This window comes from Nicotiana tabacum, chromosome 11 (assembly GCF_000715075.1).
Source record: "Nicotiana tabacum cultivar K326 chromosome 11, ASM71507v2, whole genome shotgun sequence".
In the NCBI taxonomy this organism is placed as follows: domain Eukaryota; kingdom Viridiplantae; phylum Streptophyta; class Magnoliopsida; order Solanales; family Solanaceae; genus Nicotiana; species Nicotiana tabacum.
Genome location: NC_134090.1, coordinates 26,523,809 through 26,540,773, shown reverse-complemented (window position 1 = coordinate 26,540,773; position 16,965 = coordinate 26,523,809). Strand labels below are relative to the sequence as shown.

Genomic DNA, 16,965 nt, shown 5'->3' with positions numbered 1-16,965 from the left:
TCAAATCAAACCAAACCATAGTCGGGTTTTTTCTCTCGGTTTGATTCGGATTATCGGTTTGGTGTGGTTTGTCGATTTCCTTTGTACACCCCTACTATAAATACCTATTTTGCTATAAAATATATAAGGTAGCTATAGAAAATAATATTATAAAATAATTTTGGTTTATAATAAATAGGGTATATATAGGGGGTAAAATTTCCTTCATGAATCAACCAACACGATCCATCCTGATACCACAGTCCTCTTGCAGAAACAGATGAAAGCATGTATAGACTATGATCAATTGTGTAAAATTGTAAAAGAAGCTAACATCCATACATGTCCAAAAACTCATACAGTGTCTTTCTTTACATGACAAACACAAGTATAGCTTCTGTGGTAAAAAAGATACATATTTTAATGGAGTATAAAATACAGATTCAACTAACATTTTGAGTATTCTTGTTCACCCTCCTCCTACAAAACTGGAGTGCTGCAGCTCTATCATTTATGAAATATGGACCTAGTTGTGTACAGCTAATTCATAACTCTCCTACTTGTATTACAAAGTGAAATGAAAATTATGTATAAAGATGAGTGCAGCAATGCTTCTATGTTTCGGGTGGAAACTGTTATGTAAATCTTCCTCATGCTCTTCTTTAGCGCCCCCGTGAGTCTGAGGCAGGGACTGGTGCATTTCTTTGAATTCTGAAGTTCACAGAAGCTAACAAATTAGATCTGCCTCTAAAGAACATCCACAAAAGTAGTCAGATAATCATCTATTCCCTCTCAAGTGAACTGAAGATGACGACGTCCTGTGCCTCAAATTGACTGATTAATTGGTCCGTGGCACCAAAAAGCTAAAGCCTGAATTCTCACGGAGAGGAAGAGGAGGTTCAATGTCAGCTATATCTATTTGTTCCATTGATTTTGATATGTCATCAACTGAAAATGGGATGCTGCAAATTGCACCATTAAGAAGCATCAGCAATTGGCTTAAAGAGGCATAAAAAGGAAGTTTACTGAAATACAACAATAATAGTTTGTCTTATGCGCATTTATTTGCACCTTAACCACTTGTAATCTTCTGCTTGATAACATGCACCTAAATAATCTAAAATTGCAACATTGAAATTAGAGTCTTTCCCTAAATATTGAAAACCTGAACTGGGAAGGACTGATGTTCCCAGTAAATGTTCGAGACTACTTTTCAGATCTAGTCCTAATGAGATTCAGAGTGAATTAATCACACAAAAGCAAGGTACCAAGTACAACTAATTACAAGCATTTTGATGCTAACCTTGAATCATCATCTAAGAGAAAAGAGTTGCTGACTGCATGATTTGAATCTTCAGTCATCGACACCCTCATGCTGGATATAACCTAATGCAATTGCATAAAAACCTTGCACTTGGTTAATTTTACTGTGTAAACATGTTATCTAAATTATATCTTTTGAAGAATATGACTCTAACCTAGGTTGACTAATGGCATCCATAGAAACTTACATCCGGTGACACACTGTGTGTACCATACTTGTCATCCCAGTACATTGTACTGATCCTATACAACTGCTGGATGCTAAGAACCTGGAGAAAAAAAGATATCATTAGTGACCTTTAATGACACGCCAGCTAATTCTTCCTTCAAATTGATATCACTTACTGGACAGAGTTGATGGCTTATTTCATCCAGTGTCTTTTTGGGTTTTTGATGTATAACCTACAGCAAGGAGAATGGAGAATATTTGAGAACTCTTTACCATCCTACTTTCAAAAAATGAAAGAAACATGTTAAATGAAAATGATAAATGTAAGATAATGCTTACAAGAAAACCAATTGCCTGTCTGATATGCTTCAGCTCATCCCATGCTGATCCTGCATACTGTTTTTTTTTTTTTTTTTTTTTTTAACTTCGGGGTTAAATATAACTTTCAGGAATGCCAACATAATAAAATATCTGATCCATCATACCTCATCAGTTGCCGTGAAGCACCAGTGTTCCAATTCTGCCAGTCCTGCTTTGACGTATTCACCATTGCTAAATGAACAGCACTCCCGTCTTAAGAGAAGGCTGTGAAATTATTTACAGTCACATGAGGAAACTTTTAAATGCATTGGAGAAAACTGCATGCAAACAGAAGCCTATAGCTGCACCTGTTAAAAAGCTGAACGTTGATGAATGAAAATATCTGAGTGAATACTTTACGAACTAAAAATGGGGGCACCTGAAAGTATCAAATCAGGAAAGGCAAGATCGGAAGTTAGCTGCATGATATTTTGGAATCAAAGGTTTATCAACTATTTCTAAGCTAATTAACCATCTCTTCTTATAACATTGCTAATTCTGCTGAGCCAATGTTTGCTGGATAAAAAATCTATCCGCTAGGAACAAATTGTTTACACTGAAAAGGGGTTCAAAATAATTGAGCGAAGGGAAAAATCAGCTTCACTAACATGGTTTGCTTTTAATGTGTTCAAGAAATTCCCCAAGCTCTTTACAATTCCCTGCCAATGGGCAATCAAAGCTTGCTGAGCTGCTGTATTAGCTACTGAACGTGAGGACCCTTTAACCAAGCTTGCTCTTGAAGTTCGTGGTGCCTAATAACATATCCAAGAAAACTGTTTTCATGCAAATGACAAAGGAAAAATACAAGATAACCAAAAATGAGGTAAAGAGTAATATATAATGCAAAAAACATGTCCTAGACATGTCTCTGGAAATATTTTCTACGCTTACCTGGATACACAACCCCAGCAACGGAGAAATCTCCTTTTTCAAATTGTCACGAATCATTCCATAAATTTTCTCTACATATGCTGTAAGTTGTTGCTTGAACAACAGGGCAGGGTACTTGGCTTCTACTTGGCGTAGAGTTTCAACTCCTCCAGTCACAAAGGAAAGGTTGACTCCTTGAGGGTTTCCGCGGAAACTCTGAAAATCAATAATAATGAACATCTTAAGGAGCTAGTCTCAAACTTCCTTAATAAAAAGTAGAACTTGTTAATATTTTGTTAACTTCCCACCTGCGACATCCTCCCAAACAGAGATGCCGATGAGGATCGCCGACGTAGAGGAGTCATTGCTGCAGCAGCACTTGCTTTGAGTGTTCGCTGAAGTAGCAATAGAAGAGTAGAAGCATTTGACAACCAATAAGCCAGTATATCATTGTTGTCCTGGGTTTTCTGTACCAACGCAGAAATGGAATTAAAAGAAGCAATTATAATTTAAAAAGCGAGGACATAAAGTTTAAGGAGAACTGGATTTTGTAGCTCAAACCTCAATAGCATGACCAATCGTCTGGATTATTCGGTCAAACACTGTGGTTCTCTCAACTTCAAAAGATCTCCACTGCAAAAGGCACTTATAAATGATGCAGGCTGCAATTGGCCTGTTTCCTGCGAAGCCCAAGTTTTGTGTAATACAACGAATCAGCAACTCCTGGTTCTCTTGCTGTTTCTCATTAAGTGATTTTTGCGGTTTATCCTCTGCTTCAGGGAGATCCCTTTGGTTCAATGAAGGGCTATGAAGATCCTAATATAATGCAAGTGAGAATATGAGCAACAAAATTTGCAGGCATGCGAGAAGAATTTGGCAACACAAGTCTTATAAGGAAGGTATTTTTACCACGTGCATTCTTGTATCCTCATAACCGCGACCACTCTCAGTTCTCTGTCAATTGAACAGAAAACTTCAGATTATTCCATTCCTAAAAGAATTCTACACAAGAAATACATGTACCTGGATAATAGATCTAGAGCGTCCAGAGAGGAACTTATTAGGTGCCATTGACACAGCCTGCTGACGGAAAACTTTGTTTTCTGACTCTAAGTTTGTCATCTTCTCCTCTAGCCTGATTTTGCAAGTTTCAGCAGCAACATATAAATAAATATAAAATCAGATAATTCTTTAGAAAAGGAAAATGCAACACAATCATATTGCATTAAAATATTACTTTCAAAAGACTAGAAACCTATTTAAAACTTCCAAGAATTATCTAGACATGACTACTGACTACTCTTAAAGTTCTTGGACGGACAAGTGGAAGGACTATTCTATTAGTCCTTTGTACATGATGGTGTTGAATGCATCATCTAAATTGTTTGAGTAAAGCTGTTTGTCATCGAAATATTATGTTCTCCTAATGTAATTCATAATATCCTAGGCCTACTCCACCTACTACTTTAATGTTTTCGCCTAGATGATCATATTATTTCTTTCACAATTAACATCATGTCGGTAGGTCAATATCTCATTAGCCACAATGTTCTGATGGCAACTCTTAAATGCATCGTTGCTATAAGATTTATTCAATAAAATTTGTGACGGTGTTAATTTTATGATGAGTTAGTCATATCAGCATGCATTGTCATTATTTGACCTTATTCAACACTGCAAATATTTGTACATAGAAAATGAACAAGACAAAAAAGCATATTACAATTTAAAACAATTCATCTTATAAGATGGAATGTAATATAACTGAAATAAGGCATTGTGAGAGCAAGCTGATTACACTTTCAGGGATTCCTGGAGTTGATGCACTCTTTTTTCAGTTTCTTCTAACTTCCTGCGACTTTCTTCCCCAGATTCTTGTGCCTCAGTATACTTCCTCTTCCAGTCATCACAGTTCTGCTTTTCTTGTTCTAAAGAAACCTGGTCAGAACACAATTTGCTAAGATTATAAGCATAGCAAGCATAGGCTAGATTCATTGCATATTATGATCCTTTCGGGAGATGTTATGAAATGATATTCAACATTCACCTTTATTGCTCATCTAATTTGTATTTATTTTTATTTTTTATTTTTTGGATAAGCCACAAAAAGATAATTAGTCAGCATTTACTCTTCCACAAGTCTCTGCAGCAGGAAATACAAGAAAGTCTCTACAGCTGGAAATACAAGAATCGGTTTTAACTTTTGAACCTCGCTCATTTCAAACTGTTCTGGGATTACTATGATCTTAAATTCCATTCAGTCAAAATGTGATAAGAAAAGATCCTCCCAAGGTATTTGAAACTATGTACTTCAAGCATTTATTGGAATTTTCACATTCTTCTCTATCAGGCAGAATCATGCTTATGTATTTTTAAAATTACCAATACTCAAGTGTGTTTTTCAGGCTACTGAGATAGTATCAAAAGTAATAAATGGTTACTCTTCTAACATGGTGATTATTTTTCGTTTAAATTATGAATTAAATGCAAGGTTTTCTCAAAGAACACTTATTAATGCTCAATAGATTGTCATATTCAGCACCACAACAGAATGAGAACCTAGTCAATTGGATTACCTTTAAACTGCTATTTTCTTCCATTAGAGATTCTACTTTCTTTGTATCTTCAACATAAACTGGAGTTTCCTTGATTACAGGAGGTGCTTCTTCAATAGCCTTTTTTGCAGCTTCTCGTTCCTTGACAACCAACGCATTTGCTTCATCAACTTTTTTTTGCATAACTTCCAAAGCGTCTTGCAATTTTGCTATCTCTTGTGCTTTTGTTTCTTCCAAGTCAGTCTGCGTGATGATTTGAGCAGTTATTATATCTGACAATTAAGTCGGACAATTTCACTCTATTGTACGCCTACAGAATGGTGTAACACGGCTGGAAATAATAGTAACAACAGGATGCAATAGTAACAGGCAAATTTAGCATGCTAGCAAGAGTTTCTTCTTGTTATGTAATGTATCTGTTGATATATCTACACACAGGTGCACAAAGAATAAAACGACACAGCTATGCACTTTGAAAATGTGATTTATAAAAATAAAACATGAGCTAAAACATAAGATTACTCTTAGACGTTTTTCCAGTTGCAACCGCCACGTAAGCTCCTCCAACTGCTTTTCGAGCTTATCCTTTGCCTCTTTGAGCGCACCAGTATCCCTTGCAGCCTGCATGTAGTTGAAAAATCATGAAATAAGAGTACACTAATAATTATTACATCATGAGACATTGTAATAAGAGATGTGTTTTTATGTTTCTTATTGGATTACAAAATAGTATTCTTACCATTTTAAGCTTCCTTAGTTCCTTTTTGGCAACTCTTCCCCTCCATTTGCATTGTGCAACAAGTGCCCCTCTTTTCAGCCTTTTATAAAATGAAAAAGCTTTATGACAACGCCACCGTGCCTGAGGAGGATAAAGACTAATCTTAGGCTCATTTCAATACCATATAAATCATGAACTCATATAGCACACAGGAATTCTAACCTGAATTATTATTGCAGCTTCAGTTTGCTTCCTAAATCTGAATCTCTTACGAGCATCCATAGCTCGCAAAACAGTCTGCACCATGAGCACTGAGACCTTGAGTTTCTTATAGGCCTTTCTAGCATGATATCCACGTGCGTTCTTCTGAATTTTTACAGCAGCTGCTTGCCTCTTTATTTGCGCATAAATTTTGCATGCCAGTTTACCTAAAATGTGAAAAATAGGACATGCGTTTTGAGAATGAATTCTACTCTGCCTAGTGCCTCTTTGTTCCTTCAGATATATCTTTTTTCCTTTATGGATTTTTGTTCTTGAAACAGAAAACCTAAGTTGCTCGGACTCGGTTGCGCGTGTCCGATATGGGTGCGCATCTAGAGGTCGGATCCTTCATGATCTAAATTTTAAGATTTGGAGGTACGGATCCAGGTACGGATACGGGTGCGGTGATTCGGCTAAAAGTAATTCAAATATCTAAAAATAGAATTATAAAAATATGTCTAAATTATGAAACATTATATGGAAAACTTATAATGTATTCCGAGAAGGAGAAAATATTGATCAAGAGGAGAATCCGAGAAGGAGATAAAAGAAAAATGACTGAGATAGAAATTTCTATATACAAAGTCTTCCATTTTCAACAATTTCATCATAGCGTTTGTTTTTATTTCAAAATTCATTATATCTGTCCAAGAATTCTCCGTTGATTTTGGTCAAAGTACCCAAAATTGGTTTACCAGGTACGGATCCCACACCTGCACCCACGTCGTGTCGACACGGGTGCGGCACCCAAAGTGAAGAGTCCGAGCAACTTAGCAGAAAACAAGGAAGCATACACTGCTAAGAAGATGTAGTTCAACTCATAAGATTGTTTTCCATTATGAACTTTAGTACCTTGTGTCACCAAGTTTTCAAAATGTTAAATAGCTTTAAGATGCCTCACCTCTACATAGAGACTGTAAAGATATGGCAGCTTTTCTCAATGCAATGAATTGTTTACGAGCAATGTGAGTTCTTATTCGTCGTTGTATGACTTTGGCTGCATTATTAAGAACCTCTGCTCGTCGTGCATCCAACTCAGCCATCTGTCCAGCCCTTAGGAATACCTTGGTCTTTCCTATCTGTAAAAGCAAAGTAATCAAATAATCATTTAGACAGGAGCTAATCACCGAATCTCATATTGTGAATGTGAATTGTCCTTTTCAATCACATTTGCAGATAACAAGCTTGATACTAATGTGGAGTAGAGGTTTAGATATGATCCCATATGACCTTAGGAACGAACTCTCCTCTGAATTTGTGAATCAGAAATATAAGAACTATACTGATGAAATAGATGATGAATTCATACTGCTACCTAAGCAGGAGGAAAAAAACTAAGATTACCTGAAACCCTTTCAGACCCCATTTTTCCAGAATCTTCGTGCAAGCAACTTTTTCCTCATAACTGCCATGCAAAAATGTATTTCATTCAGAGTCATTGGATAATCCTAGAGAAAATACTTCTTCAAACAAATTCAGCAAAGGTAAGACATCTCAAAGTACTGTCAGTTCTTGACAATCTGTTCAAACGAAAACAAGGTACATACCTCCCTTGCAAAACCTCCGGCGCTAGGAGCCCAAATCTGTGTATGAATTCAAAGAAAGGGCGACGGGTAGGGAATCCAGCACAACTGATTCTAATTGCCTCTAAAACACCCTTAAAAGAAAAGCATGTTGGTTATAATCAATAACTATCACAATTAAACAAAAATCTATGCTTTCCCCTCTTTTTCCCAATTCTGGGATTTAGTAAGATGGAGATTACTTACACCACAGCGCAATTGTCGCATAACGTTGTCATTTTCAAATATAGCAGGTTTTAGGAGATTATTAGGCTTTACACATCTGATGTAGTGAGGTTCTGTAGCATTCAGTGTCTCCATCAACGACTGTAATTGTAACTGCATTTAAGTTTGTAATTTCGTCAGCACAAGAAAATTGACAGTTTTAGAAGGAAGACTAATGATCAGCATATATTAAAGGTAACACATTTCATCATTTAATAAATCAAATCAGGGCCCATAATGCAAGAATACCTTAAAGCGTGAACCAATTGAAGAAAATTTTGACGACTTTGAAGTCTCTTCACCTACTGAAGGGAAGAGTCCTGCTACAAAAGAGCATTTTGAAGCACTTAGGAGGTCTTGATGTTCAGGCACTATATAGTCCTTGTTTTTGTCCAAAAATTGGTCGGATTGATATTGCACCTAATAATAAATGTATTAAATTAGGAAATGTAAATTGCAAATCACTCTATACTGAAATAGCTGTTGGGTATTGGACTCACCTCTCCAGCATAATGTGAAATTATGAAATCTGTACGAGACAGTTTGGGCTTGACAAAGCGCTTGTGAACTTTGAATGTCTGATATAGCTTGTTAGAGAATGTTTCATGTGTTGACTTTGGGAACATACTGGAAAATAGAAAGTAAATAATGAAGACAAATTTTATCATTTAACTTAAACAGAGTTATAATCTTAAACTCAATAGTACAACACAACAATAATGAGGAACAGAAAACTTAAGTAACAATTAAGTTGCATACAATCATTTTTCATAATAAAGACCAAACTGATGGGATATTATCGTACCAAGCTTCATCTAGCAGAGCAACAATTCCACCTGGTTTCTGCAAAGGGAAATACCACAATTATAAAACTAATTGTAACACCAATGAGCAGCATTATTATTTCTTTTTTTAAATGATAAGTTAGAAGTCTGTTCTGGAGTTTTCATGCTGGTCAAAAGTTGAGATTGTTTCTTACTCTTTCACGTGAGGGTATTTTGTTAGTCACTATGGATAGACTCATATATTTCACTCACAAGAAGTTTTTTCCCGCAGATCTTTTACCCTCACAAAGATCATAGAGCAATAGTTTCATTATAGCTTCTTTCTCTAGGGAAGCAGAGCAGCATAGAGAATTCCACTTTTCAAGTAGCCTAACAACTGAACCTTTTGCTAATATACACCTCGCACATTTATTAGCTAAATTCTAAATTTCTAAAATACCTAGGATCCCATAAGCAAGGAGATATTTCTTTTTGGATAACAATAACCCAATTCATACACAACCAGAACATTTCTTTTTGATAAGCAGCCATAACAATACTTGCAATCTTAAAAGAAGAAGACATCCAATATCTAATGCAATAAAGTTAACAAGACGTTTGTGATATAATTACAGAAAATTTTGAAATCTACGGGGTATTGCTGTCTGATAACGTAGAAGTTCAATTTCTTTTTTCTTTTTCTTTTTGAGAGGTAAGTAGAAGTCCAAATTCTAACCGTCTAGTTTGAACTTAAATTCTTTCTTTGGTTATTTGAGAAAAGTGATGCCACTTACCCACTGTTTGGGAGAGTTACAAATGACAGTTTCTTGAGAACAATAACCAGACTATTCCCATAAGAGGAAATACATTAAATCTAAAGAAATGTGACCAGCAAGAATTGAAACCAAGACCTTTGAGTCTTGAGACCTCAACCTTGCCACTTGAGAAATATTTTTCATTGGATGAAGTTACATCTGTTTAAACAAACTAATAATTCTCAAGTAGTATATTTAGAGAAAAGTGCAATTACCTTTTCAATAAGATCTAGAACATCCTGGTTATCCACAAACTCGATGTAGCTCCAATCAATGGCCTCTCTTTTGTATTCTTCTTGTTCCATCTTGAACACATGCTGTAAAGCCGCAACGGACTTGAGAAACAATACATACAAAATCAATGCTTACATTGCCAGTAATATCGAAAAGTAAACCTGATTGAAATGTTGCTGCAACTTCTCATTTGTATAATTTATGCAGAATTGCTCAAAGCTGCAAAGCGTGATATAATGAGACACAAACACGAGTTGCAAATCTTTGACCACTCATGTAAACAATTCTTTTAGATGGAACAATATTATGGTAAATTAGAAAAGCAAGCTAAAGATTAGCAGCTACCTGTTGTGCTTAAAGCTTTCAAAACCATAGATATCAAGGACTCCAATGAGACATTTAGACTGGGGATCTTGTCCAATCGAGACATTTATCTTGTCTACCAACCTGTATTTTCCCAAGAGAGACTAATTTACATGACAATATGAAATTAGTAAATCAATCATGCACTAGTGGGAACTTACTTCAGGTCTGAATCCACGTGCTGATTAAGAAAAAATGGGTACATACACATATATGTGTGTGCGCGCGCACACACACATATATATATAAGGCACATATTTGCTCATCTTCTTTTCTTTCCAGTATATTCCATGGTTAGTTTTAATGACTCTAATATCTCAAATCAACATTTTTACTTCAACTTGAACTCTTTATTTGTTAGTCTCACAGTGAACAAATCTTTCAATATCTTCGAATTACAATAATTGCTAATAATACTCCCTTTATCCCAATTTATGTGAAAATGTTACTATTTGGGGAGTGAGTTTTTTTTTTTGCCTACAATTTTATTAAACTCTTTTTAAATATTTTGACTTGTTAACCATGTTGGTATAGTACCTTTTGTGTAGTTTTCAAATATGTAATGTTTATTTTGAAAAACTTGAAGAATCTATGCCTAAATTCACACTGAAAACTAGGTACTTAGACTCTCGTACCCTGAATCCCTTTACATAAATTGGGACAGAAGGAGTATCTTGTTTTACATTAAGGCATAAGTAAATAAACAGAATGAGTCTCCAGTTCCTAGCACAGAGCCAATAGCTAGTATATTATTCACACATGGTAATGAAAACTAAGCTTCTTACCAATCAAATAGTCTAGAATATATTGTTTTAGCCAGACCATCCCTACTTATTTCAGCACTGCGAGGATCAAGGCTTCGTTTTATCACTTCTTCAGGGGTGATCATCACCCTTTTGCATAACGCATCTTCCAAAGCTACAGGGTCACACCTAAAACATTAGGAAAATCAGAATTTCCAACCATTATCACAGCCACATAACATCTGAATGAACGGTGACATTAAGAATCTTCCATACATCAGAAGCTCTGCTGCAGTTTTGAGATGGAATTTGGGTTTGTCCTCTTTAATAACTGATGAATCAACCTCTTTTCCTTTTGCAAAGTCAATATTACCAAGATGGAGAATCGCAGCAACAACTCTAAAAATTGCTTCCTGAGTGGGGGGAGAGAGAGAGTTAGAGGTACCCTTTAATTATTCTTTACCCAGATGCAAATAGAAAAATGAAGCTGGACGAACTGTGCAAGATAATATACCTGCTCATGTTTACTAATTCCGACAACATCCATTGCTCTTCTAGTGGCAAGGTACTCATCAGCATCACTCACACCAACAAGCTCATGGCATTTTGACTGGTTAAGATAGTGAAACGTTTTGGGATGTCCCAACTTATACTTCTCAATCTCCTACAATGATTAGGAAGATTGTCAGCAACATACTGCCACCAAAGAAATTCGATGCAATCCTACAAATCTTTCATAATGTCATTGAAGTTCTTATTGCAATAGAAAAGTACCTCTTGGGGGGCGGCACAAAGAAGGTAAAAACAGTGGTAGTTGCGCTCAGGATCAGAAATTTGGCAAACACGGGATCTCTCAAGGAGGTAGGTCCTGATTGCTGCTCCTGATATCCTTCCATGTTTGTCAAACTGAATCTCAACGAATTTGCCAAAACGGCTGCAGCAGTTTTAGATTAAGGAGAGCATTAAACATCTTCACTCTAATATGGTAATTGTTATGGTATCGATTATCTTTGATCACAAGTTGACTTCGAAAATAGCTTCTCTACTACTAGGAAGTATAAGATAAGCAAAACAAGCAGTTCAATCTCCTGTTGCACTTTTTGATGGAAAATATATCTCAGAATAATTAACCAAGTCGAGAATACATTAACTGGAACACATAAAAATTAAAGGCTGAAATGAAAAGTGCTAAAGAGCTTGACCTGGAATTGTTATTTCTAACAGTCTTCGCATTGCCGAATGCTTCAAGAACAGGATTAGACTGCACTTGAGTGGGTTCATGCAAAAGATCATGAGAGTAAATATTACATTAGCTTAAAATAATCTAAATCAGAAAGTAGAGGATAATTATGTGAAAATGGAATGGGTGATTGAAAAATTGAAGAGCACATAATAGGTTATCAATGACATGTTATCATACACCAAGGACTTGTTGCTCCACAGTGCGCCCTTCAGTTGCTGCACGGCCACCCAGAAAGGCAAGATATCGCATAAGCATCTTGGTTGTCTCAGTTTTACCGGCTCCACTTTCACCGCTAACCAGAATAGAATTGCTTTTCCCCTCATGGACCATTGCCCTGTTTCCAGCAAAGGCAGTTCAATATATCATGCCAATAAAACACAAATTATTGTAATTAGTTTGCTTAAACTGGGAGGAACCTGTAAGCAACATCTGCAATGGCAAAGACATGAGGGCTTAATTCTCCAAATGGTGCCCCCTTGTATTGTTGCATCATATGCGTATCATACAAATGAGGCAATTTTTGAAATGGATTTATTGCAATTAAGATATTTCCTGTATAAGTCTGTAATTATATCAAATATTAAGAGATGGGCGCTGTTGTCTGTATTGTAGCATAAGAAAGAGCATAAAATCAGACACAATCCAAACAATAACTACAGTATCTTACGTAAATTTCATTAAGTTCGTATCTGGTTTTGAGGTTCTGCAGCACTCCAGGCTCATGCAAATAGGATAGTTTTGTCATGTCATCGACACCCCCAGCAGGAGCTTCCACATCTTTTGGATAAACTTTCGACAATTTCCTAACAACCTGAAGCATGAGAGGACAACGTATCATGTTATGTATCAATCCATAAAATAGGATAGTCTGCCTTCTTATCAAACCCGAGATGTTAACTTGCAGGAGGCGGAGACATTATTTGCAGTCACATCTTCTATTAAAAAAGGACTTCAGACGACTCGTCTGGAGATACAAATTGTGACTTATTTCGTTTCTTGTTAACAGATGCTTCACTAAAAGTCTGTACGATACAGTTATAATATTAACTGTTAAACGTATAAGAATTAGATAACTATAATGATTCCACAAGAAACTCCATTCAGCAGCATGCATTAGTCTTGAAATGATAGGAGCAAAAGTTGATGTCACCGGAGGTCTATAAGATAAGTCAATAATCAATTTGTTTTGAGGTAAATTTCTGTAAGCAAGTGCTTGATAAATATCAACAAATGAAAGAAGTAAATTAACAATTAAAATATATAACAAACTACCTTCTTTCCATCGGTCCTCTCAATCTCTGCTTCCCCATTTGTTATTTTCTTTACTTCTCCATCAATCCAAGCTACATCAGGGTCCTCAACCCATACATGAGACCCTACTATTATATTAACTTCAGTGCCCTGAAAGCCCAAAAACAAAAATAAAAATTAAGAAGAGCATGTATCAATATAATTGATCACATGAGTGATAAATTTATCTCACATATGATCAAACAATCTCTTATGCATGCAATGTAACTGAACAAATGCTCTAACACCAAGTGGATTCAAACTCACGAGTAAATCAAACAAAGAGATATAATGTGGTAGACACAAATCTATTTGAGCGTTCTCCACCCGGTTATAGCTTACATATAGCATTGTTATAAGAGGTAGAGGAACAGCCAAGAAATTTTCCCTTTCATGGGGAGGGCATTTGTATATTCACAGAAAAATATGCATGAAAATCAATTAATATATCTAGATGTAATTATACACACACACAACACAATAATTTTTTAAGTCACCAATTGCTTAATTATAGAACAACATACTGTACAGAAGGGATACAGATACTTAAAAAGTTTGACATAAAATGGTTTGAGGCATATAGGGCAGACAATCCAAGGCGTAACACGTGCGTTGAACATTATTGCGATGTACATGACAAACAACTGCATCCATGGCCGACCGTGGCGTTAGTCCCATGAAACTTTAGCGCCCCATTATCGTCTGAGCAGTTAAAAAGTTGACTCACCCCGAAGGGAGTCCCAACTATGCCTTTTAAACATTGCTTGGAAGTCTAAAGCATTCACACAGAGAAACCTACTAGATTTTTTTTGAACAGTTAAAAAAATCTTCATACACTTTAAACTTCAATTCATGATATCAACCTAATAAACTTAATTTTACCTTTCCTTCCACCTGTTACGGTGCAGAAGGACAAATTAGAATGATAATTTTCGGATAGACTGATGGTAGAGATGGATCCAAGATTTGAATTTTATGGATTCAGAATTCTAGGGCAGCAACCTCAATTGGTAGTAAATGGGTTGAAAATTTGATATTCATACACATTTAGTCGATTTTTTAACACATACTCAGGGTCTAGGTCAAACCTACTAGGTTTGGCCAAACCCGTATGTGATACTCTACATCCGCTGTAAAATATTTCCCATGCAAAACCAGACTAGTAACAGTTACCTCTTCCTTTGTGGATGAAAGGTGTGTATATCAATACTTATTATCAGCGCCCATAGTGAGTTACAATATCCCACACTTTCCGTTGGATAATATCGGCCTTTACGATAAAAATCCCCTCTTTTATTATGAACAATTTCATCAACTTTTCAAAATCCACAGAAACTCAAGGCTGAATTTATTGCATTTGATGATCATGCAATGGATTCCTAAAAGGCATATATAATTCTAAAGAACAAAATTTCGTCACCGGTCTTATCACGGTGAACAATTTACTCGCACACTGTTAATAAATTGTTAATGTAATGGTTGAAAATTAACTTAAAACTTGAATTAAAAAAAGGCAGCCAGGAGCACAAAAGCTAAGCTACCCCTAATGCTTGCTTCCACGGACCCGTGACCTATACGTAACACACTCTCCTTCAAACTTAAGACTTGGATGAATTTAATAAATTTGAATTCCTGAAGGATGCAAATGTTTCAAAATAGAAAAAAAGACAATGACGAGAGTATAGCATTTGAGCCGGGGGACGTACCATTGTGGAGCTGTGATGTGATGCTCAAAATTCAAATCATTCGAAAAACAATGGGCAGTGGAAATAGAGAGGAAAGTGATTGAGATATTAATCTGGAAATTGTTTGGGACAAAACAAACTCTCTGTTGGCCTGGGTGTGTTTGATCCAACAGTAGATTTCTGAGTATTCTTCGACAGAGAGACATTGTTGAGATAAGGAAGGCCTGCAATTTCGGATCCTCTCCCATTTCTCTGCCCTTCACTACCGTTCTTCTCTCCCTCTCCCTCTCCCTCTCCCTCACTCTCTCTCTCTCTCTTCATGCATCCACTTTCACTCGCACGTTGCTTCCCCCTTTGCGTTGGCTCTATTTTATTTTTATTTTTTTTATAGATAAATTGTACACTTTAGAATCTAATTACCATACTTAACTACATAATTTACCTAACTATTATTCTTAAGTTATTACCACCGTATTACTTGTATGTACACGCACACAACGAATGCGAAATACAGAAAAATAGAATGCTCTTGTTGAGAGGCGAACGCAAGACCTCTCTAACCCGACTGAGCTGATGCTCTCTTGTTTCATTTCAAAACAGTTAATTTTTTGTTTCAGTAATACAGGCGGATTTGTTATAAAATTCAAATATAGCTATAAATGATAATTTTCTAAAAGTATAGCTACGACAATGTATATATTTGATGTCTATTTTTTATAATTTTGGTGTCCAGGACTAGGGGTGGGCATAATACCGACCGAACCGTGAATTTCAATTTTTTGGTCGATGCACGGTTTTAAAATTATTAATTTTTAGTTTTTCGGTGCGTTTTACGATTTTGGTGTTTCGGTTTTCGGTTAAATCGAAAAACCGAAATTTTGGGTATTAGTTCAAAACTTATGGGCAATTTGCAGCCATACCCTATATTTTTGCCACCTTTTAACATGTACCTATTTTTAAAAATTATTGATTTGGTAGCCAACTAACAAAAAATCCGTAATAATATGACCATTATACCCCTGACAAAACATATAAAAGATGCATCACGCATAAATCAATTTACGGTTCTCCTCCATCACTCCATCTCTCCTCATATCACCTCTCGCAAACCAGATTTGAACCATATTCAAATTCTAAATTCAAAATTACAAAATACATTGTAAGTATTCCAATTCATCTCCAGAATTCAAAATAGTTTTTGAAACTGATTGATTTCATGATATATGTTTCTATAATTATTTTCGTAATCACACTTGAATATATGTTTCTGATTGATTGATTGAAGTTGTTTGACGGATGAAACATGAACTTTTTACTGATAGATTACACTGACGAATGAATTTGCATTCTAAATCTGTTTCACGTTGAATTCTAACATTCTAATCCGACAAATTCAAATATGCTGAAATTTTTGGTTTATTTACTAAACAAGCTGAGTTTTTACATATGCTGAAGTATTTGTCTTGTAGTGTAATCAAGCTGTAGTTATTTAGTTCATATGTAAAAATTTCATGAAAACGAGCTAAACATAAATTAAAATTACATATTGCACAAAAACTTCAGCATAAGATTCTGAAGTTGTTTAGTTCATCTTTAAAAACTTCAGCAAAACGAGCTGAAGTTTTCCTCCCGCGCTGGGTAAAAATAAAACATAAATTAAAATTACATATTGCACAAAAACTTCAGCATGGGATGCTGAAGTTGTTTAGTTCATCTTTAAAAACTTTAGGAAAACGAGCTGAAGTTTCCCTCCTCCACTAGGTAAAATATAAAACATAATTAAAATTACATATTGCACAAAAACTT

The 16,965-nt window shown here is 35.6% G+C and overlaps 1 protein-coding gene across 3 annotated transcripts; it reads right to left on the bottom strand.

Annotated features, from left to right (window-relative positions):
* Window positions 1–302: 302 nt before the first annotated feature.
* LOC107779589 (myosin-11-like) lies at window positions 303–15,512 on the bottom strand. Of its 3 annotated transcripts, none has more exons than XM_016600039.2 (38): window positions 15,181–15,512; window positions 13,457–13,585; window positions 12,852–12,995; window positions 12,601–12,746; window positions 12,362–12,518; window positions 12,144–12,202; window positions 11,716–11,875; window positions 11,456–11,605; window positions 11,218–11,354; window positions 10,984–11,130; window positions 10,181–10,282; window positions 9,997–10,054; window positions 9,817–9,918; window positions 8,828–8,865; window positions 8,523–8,649; window positions 8,272–8,442; window positions 8,005–8,136; window positions 7,783–7,892; window positions 7,580–7,640; window positions 7,137–7,314; window positions 6,197–6,402; window positions 5,996–6,115; window positions 5,779–5,877; window positions 5,278–5,499; window positions 4,500–4,639; window positions 3,725–3,836; window positions 3,611–3,655; window positions 3,263–3,517; window positions 3,010–3,168; window positions 2,723–2,917; window positions 2,440–2,583; window positions 2,140–2,210; window positions 1,957–2,056; window positions 1,811–1,867; window positions 1,648–1,704; window positions 1,491–1,571; window positions 1,283–1,365; window positions 303–941 (listed from the first exon to the last, which is right to left on the bottom strand). In XM_016600039.2, exons 1-38 carry the CDS (start codon window positions 15,181–15,183, stop codon window positions 818–820), a joined length of 4,581 nt encoding a protein of 1,526 aa, XP_016455525.2. In that variant the 5' UTR covers window positions 15,184–15,512; the 3' UTR covers window positions 303–817. The 3 variants fall into 3 exon arrangements, 2 of the variants coding, with proteins under 2 accessions (XP_016455525.2, XP_016455526.2); XR_012696474.1 differs by having other exon boundaries at window positions 924–941; window positions 1,458–1,571; XM_016600040.2 differs by lacking the exons at window positions 13,457–13,585; window positions 15,181–15,512 and having other exon boundaries at window positions 12,601–12,736; window positions 12,852–12,987.
* Between the last annotated feature and the right edge of the window lie 1,453 nt (window positions 15,513–16,965).

Bases quoted from the DNA above. Each gene is read 5' to 3' on its own strand.
- LOC107779589 (XM_016600039.2), bottom strand. The intron at 7,893-8,004 runs GTAAGTAATCTC...TTTTCTTTTAAG, and splicing joins TGCGACAATTGCGCTGTGGT to GGTGTTTTAGAGGCAATTAG. The intron at 3,169-3,262 runs GTTTGAGCTACA...GCGTTGGTACAG, and splicing joins CGATTGGTCATGCTATTGAG to AAAACCCAGGACAACAATGA.